Source organism: Neophocaena asiaeorientalis, unplaced genomic scaffold, assembly GCF_003031525.2.
Source record: "Neophocaena asiaeorientalis asiaeorientalis breed wild unplaced genomic scaffold, Neophocaena_asiaeorientalis_V1.1 scaffold7, whole genome shotgun sequence".
Lineage (NCBI taxonomy): Eukaryota > Metazoa > Chordata > Mammalia > Artiodactyla > Phocoenidae > Neophocaena > Neophocaena asiaeorientalis.
In genome coordinates, this window is record NW_020185337.1 from 7,710,962 (window position 1) to 7,727,485 (window position 16,524).

The window sequence follows — 16,524 nt, forward strand, 5'->3', positions numbered from 1 at the left end:
TCACATGCTCAGATTCGCCTTCAGCCGCGCCCCGCTCCCTTCCCTGTTCTTCTGGTCGCCGCGGCCCTCGGCCTTGTGAGGCTGCCCACCTGTCCTCCCCTTTTCTAATCTCCCCACCCATGGGCCATACACAACTGGAGTACCTGGGCACGCAAGGTGACCCTCAAAGGCTCAGCTGACCGTGTGCCCCCCAAGCTGGCCATCTCCTTCCTCCCTCCCCCGCTGGCAGACCCAGGGACCAAAGACGCGACCTCTGCGGATTGCAACGGTGTGCGGCGGCGGGGCATGCCCAGGGCACCGGGCACGGCCTTCAATGGGCGAGGACACGGACACGCGGAAAATTAACCACAGCTTCCTGCGGGACCACAGCTATGTGACTGAAGGTAACGTACGTGTTGTCTGAGGCCCCCTCCGGCCGGCCGCGGCGTGGGGATGCCGTCGCACCGAATGCCCTCCGAAGGTTTGGACCGCGCGCTGTGTGTCGTGTCCCCCCACCCTACCCTACCCTACCCCGCCCCGGGTCCGGGAGGGAGGGAGCCTGAGGGCGCCGGCCTCCGCTGCCCAGCAGCCCGAGAGCGCAGCGCCCTCCTCCGCGCCGCCCTCCGGCAGGCAGCTTTCCGCCCCCAGGCCTGGTGGCATCCTGAATCGGCCCTGGCCCTCATTTTTAAAAAGGCCACCTCTGCGGCTAATCTGGTGAAGAAATACCGGGGAAATTTAGTGGCTTAGAATACTGGGTTTGCCCTGTCCAGAGCCCGCAGAATTTTCTAGGCTGCCCACTCCCTGGAGACGAAGTGGGACCCGGGGGTGGGGGTGGGGGTAATCCATTGCCAGATTCCCCTAGAGGCTCGCGGTCTTCGGCCCCTCCCTGTACCTCGAGAAGCAGGGCCCCTTAGTGGGTGGGAGAAGGTGTCTGGTTTGGGGTTCATCTTTTATTCCTGGCGAGTTGAACTAAGACAGGAACAGCTGGCCCTAAACTGTCAGAATTTTCCCCCAAAGTGGGACATGCCACCCCAAACAGGCCCTGCATTTGAAATCCCCTAAATTGGCCCTACAGCCCAAGCCCAACCGCCACTCCGAGGCTGGTGGGATCTAGAGGGTAAGCGGCCCTCTCTTATAAGCCTGTAACTTCCAAGGGTCCCTCTGCTCCATCTTGCCCAGGGAACGGTGGGGACAGCTCCCGGGCCGCAGCCGGGGTCCCGCGGAGTGGAGCCTCCATTGAGGATGGGGAGAGCTAGCCGCGGGGTGTCAGCATGCAGCGGTGGGGACACTTGTGCTGGAGACCTTCCCGGGTGAAGGGGCCGTCTGCATCTTCCCTGGGGGCTGCTGGACTGGCTGCAGAAGTGTTTGTGGGTTTTTAGCAAGAGGTCCCCTGATGGGTGCCTCGGTGGGAGGGGCCCTGGGCCTTGCGTGCCACGGGACTGGTGCGCGTGGGAGCCTGTGTCAGGAACCCGTGTGGGCTCGGAGCGGTGACTCGACTCCAGGGTGCTGTCCGCCGCGCTGATGCCTGGCTCCGCCGGAAATGAGGCCGAGGAGCCCGTAGCCCGAGCCCTGCGGAGGCCTAGGGAGCACTGGGCCAGCGCGGGGTGGGCTCCTGGGCGTCCTGACCCAGGGGAGCAGAGGCTGGGTGTGTAACCTGGGCGGACATATGCTGAAGAGTGGCGCTCCCCGCTCCCCGGAGGAGAAGTGCTGAGTCACGCTTTGCTGATGGGTGTGTGTAGGGAGAGGGGGCAGGGCTGCTCAGGCCGGGTGAGGGCTCTGCCCCAAGCTAGGGGTTTCGGGGTGGGGGGCGTCCCCAGGCAGCTGAAAGCGGTCTTTTGTCGCCTGCCTTGGAGAGGCTGAGGAAGGATCAGCGTGTTTCCTGGTGTTCTTTCTGCTGGCAGCCTGCTGAGAGGCAGAGGTAAAAAGGCTGCTGGGTTGCTGGCAGGTGCCCCAGTGGTCTGGCTGGAGCCAGGAGAGAGAGGGGATCTTGGCAGGTCATTGTGGTCTGGTTTTCTGGAGGAAGCCTCCGTTTTCCCATCTCTACATTGAGGATGATGGGACAGGGCACTGGGCGCCGTGATTTAAAGTATTTAAAAAGCACTGCCTGACTCATAGCGGACATTTGCAAACCCTAATTCCTTCTTTATTCTGTCTCCCGCTGTTTCTCGCACAAATTCACCAGCTCTTAGAAGGGAGGAACAAGGGAGAAGTGCATAGTTATCAGAGTAAGAAGTGATGATTTTAATTCTTCATTCATAGAACGCATATTTACTGAGTACCTACTATGTTCTGGTCGGTTTTAGCCCTGGGGACTGGACACAGTCCCCACACTGTCCCGTGGGCAGCCTGTATTCTAGAAGGGAACGCCGTTACGTGGATGGATCTCTTTTCCCCATCTGTGAAATGGGAGTGAATAATACCATTCTGCCTAGAGGTATTAAGGTTTCTGTGAGGGTCAGATAAGATGGTGGATGAAAGAGCTGCCTCGGAACTACAGATTGTGAACTGGCAGCCCAGGTATGTGGAGGACCCATTATGTGCTGAGGCCTCACAGGAGCTCCACATACCCCACATCCCTATTTTATAGATGAAGAAACTGAGGCGTGGCCTTTGTCCATGTCCCAGATTGAATGCCAGAGTGTGGAAGGCACAGAGCTCAGGTCCTAGGGAACCTAGGACCAAGATCTGAAGTTCCCGCCCTTGAGAAAGCAATAACAATAATTATTAGAATTATATGAGATTTCTGGCCTCCCTGCATGAAAACAGACTTTCACACTGTTGATCTTGCCTGCATTTTGTGCTCAGAGCACAGAGTAAGTTACAGATTTGGATGTCAGACAGACTCGTATTCGAATCCTTCTTCTGACTCTTCAGGTGCTGTGCAACCTCGGACAAGTTACTAAATGTTTCTGGGCTTCACTTTCTCCCTTTAAAGGGAGGAGTAATAGTGACTCATCTTACAGGGCTGTTGGAATGATCAGTGGTTTTGCTAATTTAGGAAGCACCTGGTACAGTGTTCGGCCTGTTGGAAGCACTTAATAAATGGCATTGTTATCATTTAAAAGTATTGTTCCTGGAGGAGCTTCACAAGCAAATAATGGATGCTGGGAGTTTGTAAAAGAACCAGGTGTACAAATTCCTGTTCCACCTGGTCACTTGGTCACAAACACTCACAATACCCCAGTGGCTCTGATCTACTTCCTGTTCCTTAAGCAGGAAGTTTTTTCTTTCTCTTGGGGTATTTGCACTGGTTACGTCCACTACCTGGAACACCCACTTCCTGCTCTTCCTTCTCATCCTTTAGGTCTCAAGTTAAATGTCATCTTCACCAGTGTGAGTCTTGCTTGAGTTCCTCATTTTCTTCTTGTAACATCTCAAATACCTCGGGGAGAGTTTAGGTTTTGTTAGTCATTCACACCTTAGTGTGAATTAGAGCAGTTTTTTCCCCTCTAACTCTTAGCTCAGCTCGGCTGATTGAGGGCTGTTGTGATCATAAGGCATGAGTGCATGTCACTGTGGGGCACAGAGAACTTGGCAAGGATGGGTGAGTGTTGGGGAGAACAGTACAGTTGACAGTAGAAGGACCTGAGCCCTAGAGAAAGGGGCCCCAGGGATAGGAGAATGCCAAGGAGTCTCTGTTTAGGCTTTTCTCAAGAGCCAGATATGGCTCTTGGAAGGACTCTTCCTGGCTGTGATCTCTTGCTGCAGCCCCAGGACTCAGCTTTAGGGTGGTTAAATAGACATTTTTAGGCTAGATTGAATCTACAAAATACATTCATCCTCCTTCATGCAGTAGCATTTACCAAGCACATCCTTTTCTGAGTCTGGCCCTGGGCAGGCAGTGATGGACCAGTGTACTCCCATCCCCCTTGCAATGACTGGTCCCAGAATGGACGTGGGAGTCCTTTCTGGAGGTTGAGTGGAGAGTAGAGTGAGCTGCAGGAAGCTGGTCCCTCTCTTGTGATGGAACACAGAAGCCTCCATTGTTGCTGGCAGCCGCCTTGAGACCATGGAGGGAGCCAGTCTGAAGCCAACAACACCGTTGCTGGCAGAGCAGACAGTGAGTGAGAACTGGGGATGTCGGTGACATCTATGACTCCTGGATTAACCAGGCCTGATGTCCACCCCACCTCTGGGCTTCCAGTTCCGTGAACTGTTACATTTACTCATTGTTTCAAACTTTCAACCAAGTCTCTGTTACTTGCAGCCAGCAGTACCCCGACTCGTACAGCCTTTACTGACTATCTGGAAAACAGAAAGACTGCCCTGTCACTCACGAACGAGATGCGAGATACAGAAAACCAGGAGGGATGTTGATTTGTTTGCTTTTTGTTTTAGAAATCCTCTTTGATTTCTTTCACGCGCTCAAGTCCAAGCTGCAGAGTTCTGATTTCCCCTCCTCGCGTTTCCAGCCAGATGAGGTATCCCAAGATCTGGTGTCAGGAGATCTGGTGGGGTCTGGAGACCTGCCTTCCCAGTGGGGTCCGCTCTGGGTCTGTAATCTTGGGCAGGTTTCTCTGAGCCTTAGTTTCTTCTCCAGGTTGCTCCTTAGGTCACTTGAAACAAGGGACGTGCAGTTATGTGATGCTGTAGCATCTTCTCTGTGGACTCCCCACCGTGCTTCATGAATGGAATATGTTCAGTGAACTCATGGCATTAAATGGCTTGGTGTGTGTGACTGTGCCCAGCCCAGGGCCTGGGGCACAGTCAGTACTTAATAAATATTGTCCATAAATAACTATGTCTGTTCTTCAGGGGTTAGAGTTAGACTAGCCCTTAGAACTGTCATCAGACTGGCTAACCTAATTCCATCTCCACCCCCAGAGAAATTGTGCTGAGAGGGGAGTTATGTCTGGCAGGGACCTGAGCCAGCCCAGTAGGAGAGCGGAGAGCCAGCCTTTGATTTTTGAAATATTTGTTCCCTTTGCTTCCACTTAGGAGCACCCCTTCCATAAGTTTGCCTGGGTTTTCACGAGCTCATGTTGTCTCCACTTCAGGGAAGGAGGCTGCAGTGGGACACCGGTGGCTGTCCCCCATTAAGTCACATCACCTCTCTGAGCCTCAGTTTCCCTGCATTGCTTCCTGCCCTGGGTTGTCACAAGGTTCTGAGGAGTAAAGACCATGTGGACTCCAAAGGTCCACCTTTGGGAAGGGGTTATTGTTATCCGTTTCCCCAAACTGTCAAGGAAGCCAGACCTCACTTAAAGGTTGGTGCAGTCACCAAGTAGGGGTTTTCTCATTTTCTTGCTGCAAGATGGAGATCAAGAGCTAGTAAAATGTTTCCGCATCATCTCCTGGTTTTTACTTGCTACGGTTTGGGGGTTTTATCCTTAAAGTCAGCAGAGCTAAGGGATGTTTCTCTAAGGTGTTTAGGTCTTGACACCTGAAGCGTGGCTGTATGAAATACTGGGGCTTAAAGAGGAGGATTACAGAGTAACAGTGCAGATGAAGAGGAAAGACCAGCCTCTAGATACATGTTGTTAGCCATTTGCCACAGTTCCTGCCCATCTCTTTTAAATGCCCATGTCTGTTTTTAATAAAAGCTTTAATCTCTCCATATAAACCATTTGGAAGGGTACTTTTAAGTGTGAGGTTATAAGAATTTTCCAGTGCTTTGCTGCAGAGCTGGTGTCCTCTGAGTGTGCAACCCGTGTAGGTCCCATATTCGGAAAGACCAAGAACCCTGCGCTCCGTTTAATTCTCTGCTGTCCCCATCTTGAAATTTTAAATAATTGTATCTTTGGACCCGTGTTTTGTAAGTGACATCTGATGGGACAATGGAGCACACTTGTGAACACAAGTGACACATGCAACAAGCGATTCCGCTGTTCCTTGTGTGGCTTCCGTAACATGCTTACCTTGTGTCACTTTAAGTGTCATGGAGCTCCCCAGCGTCCTGGGGCCACCAGAATTCTGCGCATAGGCACCGATCAGCATGTCTGTGGTTGCGTAAACAGGGGCACTGACAGCTCGAGAGGCCACGCTTTCCTTTTGAATCAGAACTTGTTTTGAATGCAGAAAGGAGGCAATGACATTCTAAGAAGCATAAGGACCAAGGAACCCTATCATATCCTTTGTTAATCGTGTGACATCCTTGGGCTAGCTAATCAACGCTTCTGAAAATGATGGCACCAAAAGAAAGGGAAAGATGGACAACCATAGTTCCTGTTCCCTTCAACCGTCATTCATCGAGGGTGGAGGTGTGTGCCTAGAACGTGCAAGCGTCAAAAGGTGAAATAAAACGTACAGTGTTCCCACTGCTCTGGTAAGAACAAGCTACGTATGCCTGTAGGAGCTACCAGATACGAATTGTGTAATTCAGGGATTCTGCATTCGAGTTCAGTGCTCTTCTGTTTGCATTTAAAGCTGGAATTACACAACAGAATGAGCGATACAATTCATGCTAATAATTTAAATTTTTTTCAATTGTCATTAAATAACAAATAACTAAGACAAGTCATGGGGAAAAAATGAGGAAGCTTTATATTTTTGTACCTTTAATGATACTTCTCCCTGCTTTTTATCCTCTGCATTTTCACTTTGCACCGGGGTCCGCAAATGCTATAGTTGGCCCTATTTTGCTGGAGGGAGGAGGCTGGAATTCCTGGGATGGTGGAATCCTTGGCCCCGCCTCTCACCCCCTTGGCTTTTGTGATTGGTGGAACTGGTGAGAACCTGTCACTCATTGGACAATTTTTCTCTGTTGGGCGGGGCTGTAGTATTGAAAGTCTCTGCTTCACCCCTACCCATGGGGCCCCAAGAAGAAGCCTATGTTTCCCTCATTTCAGAGTCCAGCCTTTAGACCTATCTCTCCCCACAGGCCCAAGAGGAGGGGCAGTGGAGTAGGGTTCCCTAGCTCATTCCCCGCCGCGAGTTTACCATCAAGGAAGAAGAATTTTTTTGATTTCCTTCTTGTCCATCTTCCCCGTGTGTTCTCAAGTCCTCGCAGGGAAGGGGTGTGCAACTGGTTACCTCGGCCCCGCCCCCAAATTCCACCATTTTATTGGCTGCACACTCTTCCTGTGATAGGTGTCATAGTTCAACTCTTCACCCCCGATTGATGGATAACTAGGTTGTTTATTTTCTTTTATAACTATCACTGAGGGAAGGAATGCTATGTGTGTAGGAAGACACCCTATTCCCATCCCTCCCCCCAAATCTGGAATAATTTTCTTCAGAGAGAGTCCCGCACATGCAATTTTACCTGAAAATCATGAACGTGTTTAACGTTCTCGACACACGTTGACAGATTTTACCTCATGCTGATCAGCATTAAGTATTCTCATTGGTTTGACCTTCGCCAATATCACAGATGAAAAATATTTGTTTAAATTCATGTCTGAATACCAATGAGGTTGAACATTTTTCCCCTTTTGTTCAACGGACATTTACTGATCCCCCTTAAATGCCAGGGGGAGGTTAGATGCCAGACGTACAACATTGAAGGACAAGGTCATTCATTCATTCGTTCACTCAACGAACATTTCTGGAGCACCCACTACGTGCTAGGCAGAAAAGAAGCCCATGTCTCTGGGCAGGGAGAGTGAAGTGGGGGTGACAGGAAGGAGGGAAGAGAGCTGAGGCCAGAGCCCCACGGTTCACCAACATCTAAGGGACAGAGAACGAGAATTCTTGGTGGCCACCCAGGTAGGAGATAAAACAGGAAGGCTCTGGAGTCACAGAACGAAGAGAATCCTGGAAGGGAAGGGAGAGAGAGGGGGCTGGCAGGAAGAAAGCTGGGTCACCCAGCCTTAAATGCTGCCAAGCAGCCAGGACAGCGTTGGGAAGCATCTCTCAGGTGCCCACACCCACCCAGCACCTGGTTCCCTTGCATTCTATTTGGTGATGCCATCTCTCCATGAGCCTTTATAGTCTGCACCCCTAGTTCTCCCCATTGGCACACAGAATAGGTTGCTCTCTGTGACCTGCTCTCCAGGATGTCTCCTCACGCACCTGACACCCCCGCCCCAGTCTTCCTGCCCTGGGACAAATGCTCCAGGCCCCAGAAGGCACCATTTCTAGAGCTCCACGCTCCTGGTTTCATTTCGTGGACACAGGCCAGGCTGTGTCTTTGAAACATGGGCTCATCTCTCCCAGGATCTTGGATGCCAGTGAGAGAGTGGGCTGCCTCAGGAGGAAGTCTGGAGTTGCTGAAGCAATCTGCCAGCCCCACAGCACCCTGGGGTGTCCTGTTAATTAACCTTGGTCTCCTCACCAGTCAGCCCTTGTGCAAAATTACTCACCTGGTCTTCAGCATTAAATAATTATGAAACGAACATAATAGCCATTATTATGATTGACCATTTACTGATGCCAGATGTGATACTGAGTGCTTCATATGATTGGATCCTCACAAACCCCAGTGTGTGTGTGCACGTGTGTGTGTTTTACCCCATTTTACGACGGAGAAAACTGAGGCTTGGACACTTGCCCAGGGTCACATGGTTTGTAAGGGGCAGAGCTGGGGTTTGAATGCCGGCCATCTGCCTGCAAACCCATCCTCCTAACCTCCACATTGCCTGGTTGTTGGACCAACAGGGAAGGGACAGGTGGCCCATTCAGTTCTGGCTCTGCACCCAGCTTCAGAGGGTCTCGCAATTTGAACCCAGGACTGCCTGGCATGGTGCTAACGCTGGACACGTAGCAGCACGGCATCTCTCCTAGCCACACGTGGTGAAGGTAATCCACGTGGGTCAGTGGAAGAAGGGATCCCCTCCACTGCATCAGTGGGGGGATGATCACAGTTCTATAGAGGACGGGTGCTTTGGCGCTACAGGGAGTGGCATTCACAGGGTCGGGAGTGATGGAGTGCTGAGGCACAGATTTCTAGTGCATTCCAGGCAGAAAGAACAGCATGTGCAGAGTTACACGTGCTTGTCCCTTGACAGCATCTAGGCTCCTCTACCTGAGCCCAGGTTGTAGTTGCCAGCCTGCCTGGGGACCAGGGCCCACCTGGGGCCTCTGCGCTGCCCAGGATGGCATTGCCTCCTTGTACAGTGGGATCCATTGTCCTCCAGAACCCTGGGCTGAATGGCACATTGAGGCAGAACAAAGGCTGCTCAGAGGTTCTGGCTGCCCCAAGCAGGGATGGGATCTCCAACTGCAGACCAGGGCCTCCTCTGAACCAGCCTGGCCTCCTGCGTCCTCCCGCCCCCACGCCCTGCAGAGGTTGCAGCCCTGACCCCCCGGGGCTGCCAGCCCTGCGCTCTGCTCCTGGGCATGGCTGTGAGCCTTTGGCAGGTTCTCCAGCCTCTGAACCAGTCGACTCATCCCTAAAAGAGAGGGAGAACTACTAGCCACGTGGGCTTTTTGTATTAAGGGCAATAATGTGCGCATTGCACTTACACCCCAATAAAAGGGAGCTACTTGTGTTGTCATTACCAGCTTTTGAATTTCCTTTTATAATTTCAATAACGTTTCAATGAAAACTTTCAAATAGGTACAAAAGTAGAGAAAATCGTATGTTGAATCGTTCCTCATCCATCCCCTCGCTTTTCAGCTGCTCTCAAGATTTTGCTGTACTTTCTTCATTTACTTTCCCATCCTTAAGAATATTTAAGTAAATTCAAGACTCCTGTCATTTCACCCCTACGTCAGCAGGCATCTCTGAAAGTACCACTATCTCACCAAACAAAATGAGTACGAATTTCTTTCAATCTAAATTCTGGTCCATCTTAGCAAGACAACTATACTTCAGTAAAAAATAAACAAACAGGTTGATTCATTCTGGTTCACCTCAGCAATGTCTCCAGTTATCTCAAAAATGTCTTTTTAAAGTTGCTTGGTTTGACCCAGGATCTAAAGTCCTGCATCTGCATTTGCTTGTTCTGTCTCTTAAATCTTTTCTGATGGAGATCAGTCCTCCATCCTGACTTGATAAAGACATTCGTTACTGTTTCGTAAGGATTACAGTTTCATCCCCACAGTCTGTAGTCCCTTTCTGAATCCCAGTTGCCTGACGGGACCGGATGCTGACAGGTGTTTGCCTGGATCCTGGGAATCCCCTGGGCGCGCCCCTCTCTTTTAAGGACCCCTCCTCACCACTGATCAGCCGAGAGATCCTGGGCAGGTTGTTCAGCAGTGCACACCATCTCCACCAAGAGCTACCCAAATTGCAGACTCAGGAGCAAAAGGTTTCTGTTTGAAGACATTGAGTTATAAGGTTATTTGTTACACAGCGATAGGTAACTGGAATAGTCATAGATCCCCGAAATTGAATTCCCAGTACTGTCCGGCTCCTTCTGAGGCCCCTTGTCCAGCTGCTGTGCTCTCTCCTAGATTCTGTGGCTCCCTCAGGACCTTCCAGTAACTTCCTTCTTGCTTATGTTAGCCTGAGTCAATTTCTGTTCCTTATAACTTAAAGAACCTTAATTCCCAGTCCCAGCCAGGAGGGGCGACTCAGCTCAGATCATAAGACAGGACTGGAACCTGGCCTTTCTGAAACATTGGACCCGGAGTCCTGCCTCATGAAACATCAGCGGATATATATCTTGGACATGCCTGTTTCCTCTGTACACAGCTCGGCACCTGGTACCCACCTGGTGCCCACTAGGTGCTGGATAAATGTGTGTTTGAATGACTGAGTGAACAAATGGCATGTCTTCAAATCTGACCCCAGAATAGTCCAATTATTTTCCCAAATGCCACACCTCCACCCGGCGATCTTCAACTTTGCACAGTTCCAATGTGTACGGATTTTCAGTCACCACAGTTTGGTTCAGTGATGCCAGTCCCCCAATCACATAGCCCAGATTTCAGCTACCACAAAATGGTAACTGTGAGTAATTGCATAAAGTGGAAACTTCGCCATTTGCTCTCCAGCCCACAAATCACTAAGTAAATGACAGACGAGTATTGTGATCTGAGACCAAGTCACTTCTTTCAGTGTCTGTCTCTGGTTGGTCCCTGTGTATCTGTTGGTTCACACGTAGATAGAAAAGCATGTGGTGATGTTGCCTCCTTGTTTCCTGGTGATAAACCCACATGACATTTTACAAAAATGGATAGTCAAAAGAGGAAATCTGGCCCACAAAGATGATGCTCAGCAAAAAAGAAATAAAAGGAAGAAGAAAAGTAATAATGCTGGCAGAGAAATTTGGATTGGATGTAAATGGAGTTATAGAGGAAACTGCTGATCCTGGGAATGTTGAAGCTGTGACCATTCGAGACTCTTATATGCAGCCAGCGGAACTAAGTAACTAAGTCAAGGTGAACTTATTGACATAAATGAGAGAAGTGCCTGTGACAGAAAAAATGAAGATGTCCCAGGGGAGGTGACACTGGCAGCACACTTCATGTTAAAGGAACTCTTGAAGCTATTCCACAGTGTTGAACGTGCAGAGGATAGAATCTTGGAAGCGGATCTGAACTTAGAAAGGCAGTTCTTCAAGGCATAGAAAAGATGTTTGCCCAGCGTCGCAAGTTATCCAACAAGCAGAGGAAGCCAGCACTGTTGAAACTAGTCTGGATACACTTTTTACCAAGAAATAAAACACTTGAATTCTCAGTGTTTCTAAGGTTTTACATGAATGTGTACTAAATAAAATATTAGTTTTACTCTTTTTTTATTACCCTCTACATTTATAACCATCAGTAAGAGAGTTTTTCATGTCTTTAAAAAGTTTTTTTTTAAGATCGTGGAACTTTTGTAATTTCCACATTGATTATTAAGATCACTTTGAGTGTTTCAGCTTGCACGGTCATTTTTAGGGTTCCACACAGTTGTGCAAAGTGAGGTCTCCCTGAACTCATGCCAGATGGGCAGTGTCTATCCTGTGTGGCCCTTCCACATGTCAAGGGCATGGTGATGTTGAACCATGGCTGGAGGATTGGAGTTAGTATCCTCCTTATTGAAAGCAGCAGCTCAAGACAGTTAGATAACTCAGATTCCTCACTGCAAAAACGGTTAGGCAGCCAGTAGATCAGTGGGAGAGAGGCACTTCCGTCCACTGTCTTCACTGTGCAGATCGCTAGCCAGCCTGTCTGCTTCGGGAACAATCCGTCATGGAATGAACTGGCTGAAGGAGTCAAGGGCTGAGCGATAGTGGTTCCTATACCAGCTTTCAATGTGAAAGGTGATTAAAAAAAAAAAAACACCTGAATATTTTCCCCAAGGAGAGGTAAGGCTCTTTATTGAAGCTGTGAAGATATAATCCGTCATCATAAGGTATCCCATATTGTCATACTCTGGGGGCTAAGGTGCATGTATGTTAAGATGCTCCTTGCAAGATTTTAATTTTCTTTATTTTATCTCATTGCAGAAACGTTTGAAAATGCAGAAAGTAGAATAAAGAGGGGGAAAAAATAACATCCTTGACTCCATTGCCCCAGAAACATTGTTCCAATTTTGTTATATTTCTTTCTTACTGCCCCCCTGTAGATTGTAATATAAATACAGTTGTTTCTTTTAAAATACTTAACGTGCTGAAACATTCCCCTCTATTATTACAGACTCTGAGTAAACAGTTTTTAATGGCTGCATAATAGTCCATCATGTAGATTTAATTACTTATTCAGTAGCTATGCAGGCTTCATCTGCCAGCCTGGGGTTTGCTGCCTACAGTGGGTATGTGGGTGGGGAAGGAGGATACAGGAAAGAGCAGGAATAAGGCACAGCCCCTCCCTTGAGAACCTCTGGAGCCAAGGAGACATGAACAGGTGATCATAATACAGTGTGATGGGAGCTGGGATGCAGTGGGGTCCTGTCGCAGCCTGGGAGCAGATGGGCGGAGAGGCTGAGTCCAGAGCAGAGGAGCGGCTTGTCCAGCAGGGTAGTAGCGCGCAGGGGAGAAGGCATCCCAGGCAGTAGGGGTGTTATGGACAGAAGCTCGCAGGTGAGAAACAGTGTGGCTCTAGGGTTGCCGGAGCATTAACTTGTGGGTCTTGGAGCTCCTGGGCAGTCGTGGCGGATGAACAGACAAAGGGGCCTTGGTAATCTGTCCAGGCAGAGAAGAAAGAGGGAACCGAGAGTGACCAGAGGTCTCTGGGAAGATTAGAGAGTGAAGTGGGGGAGTGAGGGTCAGAGGGGGACGAGGGCACTTCCAGGAGAGGCGAGAAAGCCCCAGTGAGGCGCCCAGAGCCGGCAGTGGAAGGGGATGGAGGTGAAGGCGGTGGGAAGGAGAGGTTGTCGAGGCAGGGCTGGGGCAGCATGCATGGTGGAGAAAGGAGGGTTGAGCCTCCTCTCCTCGTCTCTGGTCGATACCAGCGTGTTCCCAAGGCTGGTAGGTGTGGATGACAGTGTGTAGAGGGTGGAGAGACCTCCCACTCTCGGACACTCATATCCCAACTTTGGGTGTTTTTTTTGTTTGTTTGTTTGTTTTGCGGTACGCGGGCCTCTCACTGTTGTGGCCTCTCCAGTTGCGGAGCACAGGCTCCGGACGCGCAGGCTCAGTGGCCATGGCTCACGGGCCCAGCCACTCCGCAGCACATGGGATCTTCCCGGACCGGGGCACGAACCTGTGTCCCCTGCATCGGCAGGTGGACTCTCAACCACGGCGCCACCAGGGAAGCCCCCAACTTTGGGTGTTTTAAATTAAGATATGTTGAGCATCCTTGAGAATGTACATTTTTTCTGTATTTCAGGTTATTCCTATCTCTGACTATATGGGAATGCAATTTCTTCATGAAAACATAGGAGTGTTTTTAAAGGGCTTAAATAAGGATTTGAATATCATGTCTACTAAACTAAAAATAAAATGTATCAAAATTTTTCATGTGGTGATCTTTAAAAGAGTCCACATGTATAATGCAGCTCTGGAGTAATCTGTAGATTATAGCAAACCCCTCAGTCTCTGTCTCTCTTGCTTTAAAAAAAAAAAAAAAGGATCAGTTTCAGCTCCAGTACATCGTGACTTATGGCTGTGATCATTGTCTCTTGATGTGTGTCTGATGGGTGATGGGGCTTTGACTGCACAGGAGAGGAATTGTGCTGTGACCCTTCTCTAGCGTGTACAGGTATCTCGTCTTCATGGTAGAATAGTAATGGTGACGGCCATGACGAGGGAAGCTGCCATTTCTTGACTGCAACGATATCATGAGACACATGTTTATGATCTCATCGGAACTTTATACCCACTATGAGAGGTGGTGGGAATGACCCCCTTTTATATCCCAGGAAACGGAGCCCCAGAGAGGTCAGGTCACACACCTAAAGTCACACGGTGGTGTCATGGTTACCACTACTACGTAACAAGTCGTTCTAAATCTTAGTGGCTTAAGACAACAGCGGTTTTATTATGTGCCCTGGATTCTGTAAGTCAGGAATTTGGGCAGATCTGTTCTACATGGCAACTGCTGCATCTTCCTTCTAGGCTGCTGGGCAGGCTGCTCTGGGCGCGCGAGGGTCCAAGACGGTTTCGCTCACGTGTTCCGTGTGTGGTGGGGCTGGTTCCCTGGGGACCATAGACGTGGCCTCTCCAGCATGGCGGTGTCAGGGCACTGGTTTGCCAGATCAGGTGTCCCAGGATCCAGGTGCGAGACCCGACTTGCTGACCTCCTCGGAGTCTCCCATCACCAGTTGTGTGACTTTAATTCAGTCCAGTCACAGGCTGGCCCAGGGTGGAGGGGAGTTAGATTCTGCCTTTGGTTTCGGGACAGGCCAGGTCACACTGTGGAGAACAGATGGGATGGGAGACAGTGCTGGGACCCGCTTTGAGAAGCAGTCTGCTGCAGACGGCCGGCTGAGCCAAAATCCGTCCTGGGATGCGTCTGACCTTGAAGGTGCTGCACCTCCCTTGTCTCCCTGACCAGTAACAGGATGCAGAGGCCTTGTCCTCCAGACCATTTCTCTGTCCAAAAATATGAAAAGCATCCCATGCTTTTGCCTATTAAAATACAGAATTTGTGACAATGTAGATCAACCTTGAGGTCATTATGCTAAGTGAAGTCATACCGTATGATCTCACTTATATATGGAATCTAAAAAAAGCCAAACTCAGAGAAACAGGGGCTAGAATGGTGGTTGCCAGGGGCTGGGAGTGGAGGAAATGGGGAGATGTTGGTCAAAGGGTCCAGTTATAAGATGGATAAGCTCTGGTGATCTAATGTATAATCTATACATTATATAATCTATAATCTATAGTATAATCTATAGCATGGTGACTATAGTTAATAATACTATATTATATATTTGAAAGTTGCTGAGAAAGTAGATCTTAAATATTCTTACCACAAAAAGAAATGGTAATAATGTGCTGGGATGGTGATTCAGCTAACAACACGGTGGTAATCATTTTGTAACATGTAAGTATATTAAATCCACACATTTTATACCTTAAACTTATTCAGTGTTATTTGTAAATTACATCTCGATAAAGTTGGAAAAAATAAATACAGAAAACAAGAGGTGAGTAAAAGCTTTTTTTAGGAGGTAGAGTAGATTCCCACAGACCCGCCTCCCTGTGTGCATCAGGCTGAAGTTATTGATAGAAATGGGGGGTCAGGGGGCTTCCCTGGTGGCGCAGTGGTTGAGAGTCCGCCTGCCGATGCAGGGGACACGGGTTCATGCCCCGGTCCGGGAAGATTCCCGCATGCCGCGGAGCGGCTAGGCCCGTGAGCCGTGGCCGCTGAGCCTGCGTGTCCGGAGCCTGTGCTCCGCGACGGGAGAGGCCACAGCAGTGAGAGGCCTGCGTACCGCAAAAAAAAAAAAAAAGAAGAAGAAGATGGCTTGTTCTGCGGGAGGGAGAGGCGGGGAGGAGGGACCCCACCATGCACCAGCCGCAGCCCCGTCACACACGGTGTCCTCCTGAGTGGACAGCTTCCCAAAGGCCCTCCTCTGCCCCAGCCAGGGGACACGGTGGGGACAGATCCACCACCCACCCCTGCCAACCATTGCATCTTCTTGTTGTACCTCATCTCACTGAACTGTGAAGAGCCCTAGAGGAGGGGGTGGTTCTGTCCATTTTACAGATGAGGGAACTGAGGGTCCCAGAAGTTAAGACCTCCCTCAGCCAGGAGGAGGCAGAGCTGGGGTACACTGGGACTGGTTCCCGATACCGCAGGCACTCCGATGCCTTCGAACTCCACTCCTTCCCTTTGGGGGCCCCTCCCCGCCGTGCTTTGTCCCTGGTGCGTGTACATCTGTAGAGCGGACAGGCACCAAGGGACTCAGGTACCCACTGCCCATGCACAGTTGACCTGCCTTGGCCCCCCTCCTGCCTCCATGTCTTCAGCTCTAAATCGGGGCCAGAGGACTCTTGGGGTCTCCTCAAGGGTGGTCTGAGATAACATGTGCACCTGCTACTCAGAAAGGTCCCGTCAGATGTTTGTCTTTCTGCTGAGCAGTGGAACCAGAGGAGGGAGCCGCACCCAACACATCCACGCCTATCAGCATCCCAGGAAAGGGTGCTCCAGGGTGGCTCCAAAGGCCTTGACCCTTGACTCTGACCCACCAGAACCCCAGTCCTACCTTTTAACCAAGCGAGGGTGACCTGCAGCGTGGCCGTGAGGAGCTGGAGCTGGGCATGGGGGAGCAACCCATACAGGCGGTGGGTGGCAAGCCTGCCAGGGTGGCAGCCTGGCCACCTGAGCCTCTCAGTCTCCTGCAGC

General features: G+C 50.1%; 1 protein-coding gene across 1 annotated transcript in view; it reads left to right on the forward strand.

Moving 5' to 3' along the window:
• Window positions 1-313: 313 nt before the first annotated feature.
• The window catches only part of PPP2R2C (protein phosphatase 2 regulatory subunit Bgamma), a 134,440-nt gene continuing 118,229 nt past the window's right edge, over window positions 314-16,524 (forward strand). Inside the window, exon 1 of the mRNA XM_024736146.1 lies at window positions 314-383. Coding sequence (XP_024591914.1) covers window positions 314-383 — 70 coding nt within the window. The remainder of the gene's footprint in view (window positions 384-16,524) is intronic.